This window comes from Oryx dammah, unplaced genomic scaffold (assembly GCF_014754425.2).
Source record: "Oryx dammah isolate SB20612 unplaced genomic scaffold, SCBI_Odam_1.1 HiC_scaffold_27, whole genome shotgun sequence".
NCBI classification, from domain to species: domain Eukaryota; kingdom Metazoa; phylum Chordata; class Mammalia; order Artiodactyla; family Bovidae; genus Oryx; species Oryx dammah.
In genome coordinates this window covers 113,914,481-113,927,620 of record NW_024070211.1, presented here as the reverse complement: position 1 = coordinate 113,927,620, position 13,140 = coordinate 113,914,481, and the positions used below count along the sequence as shown (strand labels likewise).

General features: G+C 37.1%; 1 protein-coding gene across 2 annotated transcripts in view; it reads left to right on the top strand.

Annotated features, from left to right (window-relative positions):
- CHN1 (chimerin 1) overlaps window positions 1-13,140 on the top strand; it is a 205,669-nt gene that overhangs the window by 107,172 nt on the left and 85,357 nt on the right. Inside the window, exon 6 of one of the 2 annotated variants that reach the window (XM_040228198.1) lies at window positions 9,029-9,317. In XM_040228198.1, the coding sequence (XP_040084132.1) occupies window positions 9,029-9,317 (289 nt within the window). Of the gene's footprint in view, window positions 1-9,028; window positions 9,318-11,304; window positions 11,367-13,140 lie in introns of those variants that run through there. The other variant, XM_040228199.1, reaches the window with a different exon arrangement.

Here is a 13,140-nt window from a genome sequence, read left to right as displayed (position 1 = left end):
TCTCAAAGAGTCAGACACGACTGAGCGACCGAACTGAACTGACTGAAGAATGAGTAGGTACAGGAGGAAGAGATGAGTAAAGAAGAGAGATGTTACAAATTAAAGATGCAAGATACTATCACTAAAACTGTATAGTAAAGAGATTTTACCAGGGAATAAGCTTCTCCCTGCATTTAAGGAACTTTGGGGGCCTCTTGAAGAAGACCAGATAGTATGGTGGGACAGGTCTTCAAGACCAACCCTCCTTACCAAGTCTTTGCTTGGATTGTTTTCATTCTAACAGTTCTGTTAAAGGAATTCATCTAGCAGTTCATAAATAAGAAAGGTTCATGGATTTCACGGAAGTGAAATTCTAATACATGTAGTTCCTTTGTGAGGGATGGGCATTTATTAATGTAAGGAAAATCCTAGACATTTCTTAAAGATATCAACCTTTTACTTTAAATATTTACATTATTTGGTTGTGCCAGGTCTTACTTGGAGCTTATGCGATCTAGTTCCCTGACCAGGGATCAAACCTGGGCCCCCTGCATTAGGAGCTCACCGTCTTAGCTACTGGACCACTAGGGAAGTCTGAAAGGTATCAATATTTAAAAATACCCCAAGTTAATATTATCATTCACTGACTTTTTTTTAATGTATACATATATTTTTAAATTTTATGTATTTATTTTTGGCTGGCTCTTCATTACCATGGGGGCTTTGTTCTGGTTATAGCGAGTGAGGCCTACTATCTGGTTGTAGTGCTCTGGCTTCTCGTTGCATAGCGACTTCTCTTGTTGCAGGGCACAAGCTCTAAGGCATATGGGTTTCAGTCATTGTGGCTCCTGGACTCTAGAGCACAGGCTTAGTAGTTGTGGCACACGGACTTCATTACTGTGCGGTGTGTGGGATCTTCTCGGATCAGGGATCAAATTTGTGTCTGCTGCACTGGCAGGTGAATTCTTTACTGCTAAGCTACCAAGGAAGGCCCCATTCACTGACTTCTAAACATTGTTTTTGAAATGAAGGTATACGTTTATTATCAGGAATGTCTTCCTAATGTCTTTAAGGAATGGCTTGTCTGGATAGAGTATCCCCACTGTATGGTTATCACGTCTCTATCTTTTGACATTTGTTGTTACTGTAGAGAAATCTGGAAACAGTCTTCCTCCTCCTCCCCCTGCCGCCTCCCACCCCTATATGGACTGTTTCCTGCCTGGTGATCTGAAAATTGTTTGTTTTTCAAATTTAGTAGCTTAACCTAGGACATATTTTAATGTTGACAGTTCTTTAATAAACTTAGCCGTCAGACAATGTACTCTTTCCTCTTGAGATTTAGTTGTTTTCCTCCTGGAACATTTCCCCAATTATATTTCTGCCTAAGTTTTCTGTTCCGTTTGCTGCTATCTGAACCTCAGGGCGTTTTTAACGTTGTGTTTGCCTAATCTTCTGTGTTTGTTGTGGTTGTTGTTTAGTGGCTTCGTCCTGTCCAGCTCTTTCATGGCCCCCATGGACTGCAGCCCACCAGGCTCCTCGGTCCATGGGATTTCCCAGGCAGGAATATCGGAGTGGGCTTCCATTTCCTCTCCAGGGGATCTTGCTGACCCAGGGATGGAACCCGCATCTCCTGCACTGAAGGAAGGTTCTTTACTGTCTGAGCCACCTGGGAAGCCCTCTGTGTGTGTTGGCTACCTCACAATGGATGCGCTGTTTTATTTTTCTTCTACTTTCAGTATGTTTCTTCAGGTCTTACCTCCATGCCGCAAGTTTGTTTTTGGTCTTGTTGATTCTATTCCCTACCATTTCTAGTTATTTATTAGATTTATAGTATTTTGATACTCGGTTTCTCTCAGCTGTATAATCTTTTTCATGTCACTATTTTAAAAGCGCAGCATTGAATTCGCTTACTAGATTTATATTCTTAGATTCCACATAAAGCACTTATAAGGAATCTGTTTCTTGTTGCTTTCTCTTTCAAGGTAAGGTCTTTGAGTTTTGTTTGGATGCTATGTTCTTTGCTTTTATTCTTTAAACAAAAAAAATGTTTTTGCCATATCATGGTGGCATGAGGGATCTTAGTTTCCTGAGCAAGGATTGAACTTGTGTTCCCTGTAGTGGAAGTGCAGAGTCCTAACCTCTGGACCACCAGAGCATTCCTTCTTTGTACAAATTTACTATAAAGTAAACCATATAAAAATGTATAAAACTCATGTGTACAGTATTAAAATAGATTACATTTAAATATATGTAAACTTGCATAATCCTTACCAATCAAGTATTATATTTTAATGGTAGTCCAGAAGGTTCTTATGTTTCTCTTTCTTATAATTATCCCTACCTTACTCAGTGCCGTTAACCACTAGACTCACTTTATAATTATCTTTTTCACGCTTTTGTTTATAGTGTTACCATCCACATATACATTCTGATATAACGCAATTGAATTTTGCCTGCTTTTGGACTTCATATAATTGAATCACACTGTATGTGCTGTTTTGTGACATGTTATTTTTTCCCAACATATTTTAAAAAATTCATCCAGATTGTTGCATATATGTTTTCCTTGCTGTATAGTGTTTTATTGTGTTAGTCAGGGTTCTCCTGACTAACGGAACCAGTAGGATGTGTATGCATATGGAAGGAGACTTCCCTCAAGGAACCAGCTCACATGATTGTGGAGGCTGGCAAGTCTAAGTCTGCAGTGTGGGCTCGCAGGCCTGAGACCCAGGAGAGCAGATGATGCGAAGTCCAGTGGCAGTCTTCTGGAGGGTTCCCTCAGAAAGAAATTCCTTCAAGAAGGCCAGTCATTTTGTTCTATTTAGGTCTTCAGCTGACTGAGTAAGACCCACCCAATTACGGAGAGCAATCTGCTTTTACTCAGAGTTCACTGATGTAAATGAGTCTCATCTGAAAACACCCTTCCGGTTAACATAGAAAATTAACCACCACAGTATGTATACCACAGGATTTTTTTTGTTGTATTGGGAATTTATGTGGTTTCAAGGTTTAGGCATTTTGAGCATTCCTCCCGCTATTTGTGTATTTCTTTCCTAGAGCACATAGTCACTCATATTGTATGGAGTATTACATAGGAATAAAATTGTTGTGTCATAGGTATACATATATTCAAGTTTACTGGATCATTTTAAACCATTTTGTTAAAAAGTATGCCAGGTATTGGTTTTATTAGCTGCTCTATATCCTTGCCAGTGGCTAATATTGTCTGAGTTACAAAAGCTCACCATTATGAAGATTTAATTTGTATTTACTGGACCACTCTTTGAGCATCATTTACCCTTTTGATGTGGGCCTGTTTTTTTCCAGTATATAAACTTACATTCTTCAGTTGTGATAAATTTTCTTGAATTACCTTTTAGATTTCTGCCCCTTCTATTTTCTCTGTTCTCTTTTTAGAGCTCCTGTTACCTAAATGTTGGACTTCCTGGATTGATTCTCTATCTTATTTTTTTCTCTATTTTTCATCTGTTTGTCATTTTGTTCTTCTTAAATATCTTCTCAACTTTATCTTTTATTTCGTCTTTAAATTTTCCATTTATGTTATATTTCCTTTTTCTGCTTATTTTTCTGTGTATTCTATATTGTTCCTTTCCTGTAGCATCCTAATACTTCTTGCTGGATCCTATTCAAGAATAGAAATATGAACTTTCCTAGTTTTGTTTCTTTTAGCATACTGATAATTTAAAAAACATTGTCATCTTTTGGTTTGTTTCTTTCAGCTTGTTTTGATTCCATTTGTTTGCCTTTATCCTTCATCAAAGAGATTTTCCTCAGATATCAGTTGATCCTCAGCCTACTGCTCATAATTTAAGTTTATTTGGCACTAAATGAATAGAACTAGACAGGAAAGAGAATGAAGGACTTGAACAACACTATACACCACTTGGACCTAACAGATATGTACAGAACACTCACCCAACAGCAGCAGAATACTGAATACATTCTTTTCAAGCACACAGAGAACACTCATATATCACATGTTGGTCACCAAACATGTCTTAAGGAATTTAAGAAAACTGAATCATACCAAAAATCTTTTCCAGTCACAATGAAATGAAATTAGAAGTCAAGCAGTAGGAAAAATGGAAGATTCACAGACGTGTAGAAATTAAACAGCACACTCTTGGGTCAAAGGACAAAACACATGGGAAGTTAGAAAATATCTTGAGGCAAATAAAAACTAAAAAGTTGACTAGTAGTTCTGAGAGCTTGAGAGAAGCCTCCCAAATACAGGATGATGTCTCTCTTTTATGTCTTTTCAGCTGAGTTGATAAGATTTCCCAGAGAAGAATCTTCCATTCTTTTTTTTAAGGAAAGAGAGATGAAGTCTCAGTCTTCAGTATTTAAAACTCACTTAGTTTACAAGATGATATCTCTCAGTTCAAAATCTCCTGATTCACTATCCAGAGAACAGAGCTCAAGTCTTCCACCTGCGTGGGGAAGGGGACAAGATTGGGGAAGGTGAGGGGATATCTAACTGTTTCTCAGACAGATCTTCTGCAATAATTCTTCTGTATCAGTTCCACCTCCCAGAGCTGCCTGGTGCCACCTTTGAAGGTTTAGTTAGATACGCTGGTCTGCTTCTTTCTTCAAGATGATTTATTTTGCCAAGAGAATATCATCATTGAGTTCACATATCTTAATATTTTGTCCCATTTTGCCATCCAGAATTATATAGCAAGATAGGAAAAATAGTATCCTAACAAAAGTTTTAGATGGAGAAGATATTTTGAAATTGTGTATAGCTATGTTCTCTCTCCCTCAGCCTTTCTTAGTTAATTTAAGTTTATTTTTTAGTATTCAAGTGAATGCCTCCTCATATTCTTGTCTCTCTTTTAACCTTCTTCCAAGAGTATGTTTATGATTAGAAGAATTTATGAGATATTTTACCACTAGCTGCTCTGATAAAAATACACAAATACATATTTATGATAAATAAAATTGCTTTTGTATGTTGGTTTTTGGAAATAGTTCTAACATTTTATTGTTAACTTCGACAAATGTGTTGTATATGTTTTGTTTTCTGTTTGTTAACAGGAAACATCTGTTAGCTTAGAGCTTTCCTTTGAAGAGATACTTCCCAATACTTTGGGCTCAAATCACAACTAATTCTTTATTTCAGAAAAAAGTAAAGTAAGACCCCAAAGGTCATTCTTTGTATCTATTTTCATCATTTTGTACCTCTAGACTGAGTTTTTCTTTATGAGTGCAGTTTACTTGCTAAAAAATAGAAAGGATGGTATTAAGGGTTCTATTCACTTTTTAAAGTTAGTTCTTAGAATTCTGTAGTTTGAAATTCATCTGAATGTAAATGGGCACAGCATTAAAATGGGTTTTCAGCACATGGAAACCAAAACCTGAAGTCACTGGATAAAAAGGCATTCTTTCTAGAAAGTCAGAATTATGGTATAGCAGTAGCAGTTCAGAACAGATTATTCTGGTCTTTCTTTTCTGTTAGCTGCAGTACCACTTTGGAGAAAACAAATTTTCATCTTGTTGAACTCTATCTAGGTGAGAGTTGGACCTGTACAGTTTTGAACATGTTCATCAAAAAATGAACAGCTATTTAAAAATAAGGGCAGAAGCAGAGGGTGAATATAAGAAAAGATGAAAAGAATATTTTCCTGTAAACATTAAGGGAAAATGGTTTAGCATTAACAGGTTTTACAAATTAATACTCTGCCTTCAAGAGTTGAGTGTGTGTATGTTCGTCTCTGTCATGTCCAACTCTGTGTGACCCCATGGATTGGGGCCTGCCAGCTGCCTCCGTCCATGGGATTCTCCAAGCAAGAATCCTGGAGTGGGTTGCCATTGCCTTCTCCAGGGGATCTTCCCAGCCCAGGGATCAAACCCGGGTCTCCTGCATTGCAGGTGGATTCTTTACTGTCTGAGCCACCAGAGTTATCGCTGGATCCATTTAAAACATCCTGCTTTCAATACAAGTATATATACTGACCCCTTTTCTTTGAAATCAGAAACCTAACTCCCAAGGCCCTGTGGAAGGACTCTTCCAGCTTCTCTCCTCCCCTCTTTGCACTGTTTATAGTTCCACTCAGTTAACTACATAGTATAAACCTGGGGCATCCTGAGTGAAAAAACTCACAAAGAACTCCTCTTTGCCTTCATTGGCTGTAAAGTCAACCATTGCAGAGATGTTCCTACACAGCCAGTTTTACTTCAGTACATATTATTGAATATCTTTTGTTTTTTTCTTTATTGTTTGATAATCATTCTGTTATTCTCTGCAGAAGTCTAAGCTAACGTAGGAGACAGGGGACTGCAGTTGACCTACTGTCTACAGTTGACCCTTGAACAGTGTCGTGATTAGGGGTGCCTACCCTCTGCACAGTGAAAATCCACATATCACTTATAGTTGGCCCTCTCTATCTGTGATATCCACTATCAGATCTGCAGATTCAGCCAGCCTCAGATAATGTAGTGCTATAGGATTTACTGTTGAAAAAACTTGAATCATCAGTGCAGTTCAAACCTGTGTTGTTCAAGGGTTAACTAGGTAACTTTATCTTAAATATTCTTATGTAATCCTCACAGTCAAGGGATGTTACTTTGTATAGAGTAATGTTATTCCTGTATCTTGGTGCAGAATCTGAAGAATGATTTTCCCAAAATCTCCTCACTGAGTGGCAGATCCAGGATATAAACTTAATTTGTTGGATGCCAAAGCCTGAAGTTTTGTGTTAAACACAAAGGAACCAGGACTTGCCTTTCCCTGTCCAACCCTCTTTCAAGACTGCAAAGGTCTTTTGTACTGGGACATAAACAATAACTCAGATCTTATGTGGGTTTGAGTGTATATGTTAGATCTTGTTAAACATTGAGTTTCTTGGCTTTCATAATGTGAGGGGGATATTGGAGTGACTTGGTATCATGTATCACTGTATAGAAATGTAACATTTCTGTATATGAATAAGGTCATATATATTATTATAATCATTTTTTAGAAAACCACCTAAAGATAAACTTGTAAAAATTCAACATTTCATCTTGTCTTTGTATTGGAAATTGGGAATCATGCAGACAATCTCTTAAAGTCACTAAGTTGAGAACAAACTTACTTAGACTTTTTTGCCCAATAACATAGAAGTAGCCAGGAAACCCCTCCTTGAATGGCTTGGAAAGAGCTTCATTGTAAAGGGTCAAGAAGTCTAACCTTAGATTTCCACTCTTTCAGTTAACCATCCCACCCCTGTGAGGCCAGTTCAGCCATCTTCCCTCTGCCCTCTGCTCCCATACTTAGCAGATTTCAGAAGACAGCTGAGTGACAACACCTGCCACCATTGCTTAGATAGTCTTTAAGTGCCATACGCATTGTGAAACTGCTTATTTGTAAAATCTTAAGCCCCAGTGGAATAAAATGGTCTAATCCCTTACTGAAATGCCTTGAATGCAAGTGAAATATAAAAGAGCTTAATGTTAAACAATACTGTGTTTATTTCTGTATGAACCTTACAAAAATTATAAAGTGGCTTTCTGTGTTTATTTTGCAGTAACAAATAATGAATATTAGTGAAGAAGAAATAATAAAAGCAGTGTATTTAACTCAAAGTGTATATTTAACTTTGGTATAGAAATTTTACCTTCCAACTTTTTAGACATACATCATAAGGAAAATTTACTTGGGAGAAATATCTCTTTAACATTAGAGAAAAATGAGAATGGGAAGTGGAATTATATGGATCATTCACTTGAGTATAAACTAAAATTTAATTGCTTTTAAAGAACCAAAAGCTAGATCAGTTTTATTGTAGAAGAAGGACCAGCATGTCTAGAATATTGAGTTCTAGATTAAATAACTATTAAAATCTAATTTGACAGAATCAGAGAAACCTCAGGCCATTATTTAAAAAAAATTTTTTTTTTATTCCTTTTGTAGGGCATATTTAAAGTGAAATCTTAAGAAAATTCTCACTTCTGTCTTCCTGAAATGTAACCTATACCGGAATAGTATTGTTGCATAAGTTTGCAGTTCTATTTAAACACTTAAGCAGCTATTAATTTCGTGTTTTAGTTCATCTCTGTTCTGTGTATTTTTAACAGTGAAATTAAATATATCCTTTCTGATTTGTTTGGTTTTAAATTAGGCTCACCCGGGGCTATCTTCCAGAGACTGTGAGATGGCCCTTAGTGCCTTTCGGCATCAGCTTTTATTGAAGTCAGTGCATGTTCTTGCCTTTGTCATCTTGGAAGGACATTAGACTAGTTGTGCCAACTTGGATCCATTTCTGAGGTTTACTGCAGGAAGCAAAATACTGAAATTATCATAAACCATTCTTCTTCAGTTTTTTTTTTAATGCCACTGAAATGTGACTCCGAAGTAAAAATAGAATTTCTCGAGTCCAGTAGTTTATGACTTATATGCCCTGCATGTATTCCAAGTATCTCTTGCCCAGACTCAGCAAGCAGACAGAAGGATGACTATGTAAAAGAGAAGAGCGTGTCCTTAACCTACGGCTAGAAATAGCATAAGTGTGTTTCTGTGCCATCTTGCTCTACCTATGACTCAGGTTCAGGAATCAGCTCTTCTTTAAATGATTGCTGGCATCACAGCTAGGTGAGCCCTTCGTGGAGCTTTCCCATTAAAAGACACGAATGCTGGGATCTGAAGTATATTGAATACTTTTATTGATCAACTTGGAAAGAACATGCTAATACAGAAATGTTATATATAGTTGACCAGTTGATTATTGACTCTGTTCTAATAATATATGAGGTTTATTTTCTACTCTTTTTCCTAGAGTCATAATGAAGTGGCTTAAAAAGATAAATAAGAACAAAGTTTACCTTCTAGGTTAGGCCTGCTTTGGTCCAATTATCCCTCATTGTTGCAAATTCATTCTTTGTGTTCAAAAGTTTAACTTTCCATATTCCAGACGATTCATAGAGATTAGCCACAATTTATTTAAACAAAGAAGACACACACAGAGCAATAGTTAAAAATTTTTTTTTTTCGGAAAGAATTCACTTGCTTACTTTTCTTAAAAACATCTTTCCCATTTCATTGAGGCAGATTTGGAAGTCAAACCAGAAACTTCAGGCTCTACTACGATGGAAAGCACTTTGTTGGGGAGAAGCGCTTTGAGTCCATCCACGATCTGGTGACTGATGGATTGATTACTCTCTATATTGAAACCAAGGCAGCAGAATACATTGCCAAGATGACGATAAACCCAATTTATGAGCACATAGGATACACAACCTTAAACAGAGAGCCAGCATACCAAAAACATATGCCAGTCCTGAAAGAGACACTTGATGAGAAAGATTCTACAGGCCAGGATGGGGTGTCAGAGAAAAGGGTAAGCTACCATGAAACCACACTTTATCTTCTTCTGTTTGGGGTCCTTCTAAGAAAACCATTATTGCCAGAAGAGATTGACTTCTCCATGGTGCTTTGGAAAGGGTGTGCCTTTTCCTTAATGTCTAGTTTCTGTGATGCTGAGTTTTGCATATATCTGATTCTTACTCAGTTAAAATATGTCAGTATGTTTTTGTATTCCTGATTATTTCTTATTTTATCAGTTTTAAAAATTGGTTGGAAAAAATGGCCAACAAATTTTATAGTAAAAAAGTTTGAGTCTTAATCAGAAGCATAACTTGTGCTAGCTATATTACATAAAAAAATTAAGGGGGTTACATTATCTATCAGTTTGTTTTCTTTAAAAGTAATTTACTTTATAAGTAGTTCTCTTCTTTAGAAAATTGACAGATAACATGTATTTTTAAATAAACATGGTTAAATTCAGTTTTTCAATAACTGTTACACTATTTTGAGAATCAGTCTTGAGTAACAGGAGAATTTACCTCTGGACTTAGAAAGTAAATCAGGAGGATATACTTTTCTATCATTATGAAAGACAATTTAAGGTTTTCATTTGTCTTGATTGTAATATATTTAAGGTTAACATCAGAACCTTTAATTCCTTGGCATTAAAATCATTTTACCTTGAAAATTGTCCCTAGTCTCCCTTTAATCCCCCAAGAAAAATAATGAGAATTTCCTCATATTTAATATTGTGTGGGATTTAGTTGGGAAAGTTTTATGTTTTCTAATTGTAATTGTTTTAATGAATTCTTATATTTTTGAGTATCTTAACTTACCATATTAAATAAATGTAGTATTATATACTGATTTGAGCTTGATTCTGTCACCAAATAGATTTGTGTGTAAATTCTATCATTTTACCAGTTGCGTGAACTTCAGCAAGTTACTTAAATTCTCTGTGCTTTAATGTTCTTTATTTGTAAAATTGTAATAATATTCAGCTTTGGAGGATTGACTGAGATAGAATGTATAAAATAATCAGACACTTCGTGTTGTGACACAAAGTAAGCACTCAATGTGAGTTTGATGGGAATGTTACTATGACACTCATACTACCTCAAGGCAGGATTCTAAAATATTGAATGCTTTACGTTATCTTGGAGTATTTAGGTACAGATTGGAAATTTTGAATGTGCATTGTCCAACCTAAATCTTAATTTCTGGCAGATCTTAGAGTGGTATTTTGTGGCTACAGAGAAACCAACATTTTAAATTATAGACTGTAGCAAATGGTTTTCATATACTTAAATTTGTTAGGAACTACAAATCTTTCTTGGAAGTAACTAGAATTTAGAATCCTAAGGGCATGCTGTATTTAATATTGTTCTTTGCACTCTAGTTCCCATTTTCTCATTTTTATTTTTCATTCATGGCATTTTTTAGTAATGCTTACATTTAAATATCTAGCACTGATATTATATGTTATGAAGATGTGTCTAGAATATTCTAAGTTAACATCTGTAAAATATTTTTTTAAATGTCTATAAGTCTTTCAAATTGGCTTAGCCTAATGATAAACTTTGCTGATGTGTTCTGTATACATTTTTCTACATTAAGGGACTCAAGTTAAAGACACATAGTTATTTAACATTAACATAGGACTAATCATTTAACCTCACAGTGCCTTGGTTGTCCCTCCTATACAGTGAAAATATTATTCACAGAGGCAAGAGACTGAGGTAGCTAGTGCCTGAAAGAAGCTTTTAGTTCTAAGAGCCATGGTGCCCTCTATATTCTGGCAACATTACCTGTATCATTACCTGGACTTTTGTGCTGAAGGCCAGTGGCATAGAGTGAAATAGCTCGCCCTGGAAAGTGTTTCTCTTCAGCAAACCTTGATTAAGAATCATCTCTTAAAAACTACTCTTTGTTTTCAGCTGCATGTATCTTAAATCTAGTTGGCTTAAAATCTACTCACTCAAAACTAGATTTATTTTATTTACAGGTGTCATCCAACAGGGCAGGGATGATGACCTGTTCAACAGCTTGAAACATTGATTCCCTGTCACAGTGGATGACATTTGTAAGTAAAGACAATCATGTTTAAATGGTTTAAAATACCTACTGACACAAGTGCACTTTGATAAGTATTTTGCTGGGTCCTGAATGGCTAAATCCCCTCTTATCCATCACTCCTTTTTCTCAGAGGTGGAAAATGTTGGCTTTGCAGAAGCTAGTATGCTGTTGTGGAAAGGATATGAGCATTGGAATTAACAGCTAGGTTCTACTACAGGCATTGTCATTGGGGCAAGCTTTTCCACCTCTCTTGAGACTGTATTTCCCCCTTTAAATAGAGGGCTTTGGACTAGATGACATCCAGGGTCTGGTTTATATCGTCTGTGATCCTTCTGGAGGTACAGGCTTTGTATGAGAACAGAGCACAAGAAAGAGCACTAAAGTGAAGCCTAGAAAGGAGAAATCTGTTTTCAGTGTATCTACTAACTGTATGACCTTGAGACAAATCCCTAACCTGTCTGAACTTCATTTTTTCAATATATAAGACAAGGGTTTTTCTACAAAACAGTAGTTTACAGGATTTTAATAAATACTGCAGAAAGGGTTCTGTGCTCAAATAGGTTTGATAAAAATTAAGTTTTTTAAAAAAGAAACTTAATCATTTCTTTTCTGTAGACTGCACAGCTTTGCTAATCCCTAATGTGCATTGTGACTCTCAAGAATTCTCCCAAACTTATCTGACTCACCTCACCCCTTTTCAGAACATTTTGGGAGAATAATGTTTCATGAAACCCACTTTGGGAAGTTTTGAGCCAGATGATCTCTTAAGATCTTTCTTTGTTCTAGAATTGAAGGATGAGAATTCTACATGTTTTTTTTTTTCAGTCCTTAAGGTATGTAAGTTGAGTGTCTGAGCTTTTGTGGAAGGTTGACAGGATGGGTTTTTTTTAAGATTGATTATTATTTATTATTTTGGCTGTGATGGGCCTTCATTGCCGCACACAGGGTTTCTCCAGTTGCAGCAAGCAGGGGCTGCTCTGTGCTGTGCAGCATGCACTTCTCATCGTGTTGGCTTCTCTTACTGCAGAGCACAGGCTCTAGGCACGTGGGCTTCATAGTTGCAGCACACAGGCTCGGTTGCTCTGTGGCCTGTGAGATCTTCCTGGGCCAGGATTGAACCTGTGTCCTTTGCATTGCCAGGCAGATTCTTAACCACTAGACCGACAGGGAGAGAAGGCAGTGGCACTCCACTCCAGTACTCTTGCCTGGAAAATCCCATGGATGGAGGAGCCTGGTAGGCTGCAGTCCATGCTAAGGGTCGGACACGACTGAGCGACTTCCCTTTCACTTTTCACTTTCATGCATTGGAGAAGGAAATGGCAACCCACTCCAGTGTTCTTGCCTGGAGAACCCCAGGGATGGGGAAGCCTGGTGGGCTGCCGTCTATGGGGTCGCTCAGAGTCGGACACGACTGAAGTGACTTAGCAGACCAACAGGGAAGCCCTGGCAGGATGACTTTATGGCCATAACATTTTTTTTCCCCTAAAAGGTTATTTATTTATTTTTAATTATTTATTATAATTGGAGGCTAATTACTTCACAGTACTGTGGTGGTGGTTTTTGCCATACATTGACATGGATCAGCCACGGGTGTACATGTACATGTACCCCCCGGTCCGAAAGCCCCCTCCCTGCACCCTCCCCACCCCACCCCTCTGGGTTGTCCCGTGCACCTGCTTTGAGTGCCCTGTTCATGCATCGAACTTGGACTGGTCATCTGTTTCACATATGGTAGTATGCATGTTTCAATGCTGTTCTCTCAAATCATCCCAACCTCGCCT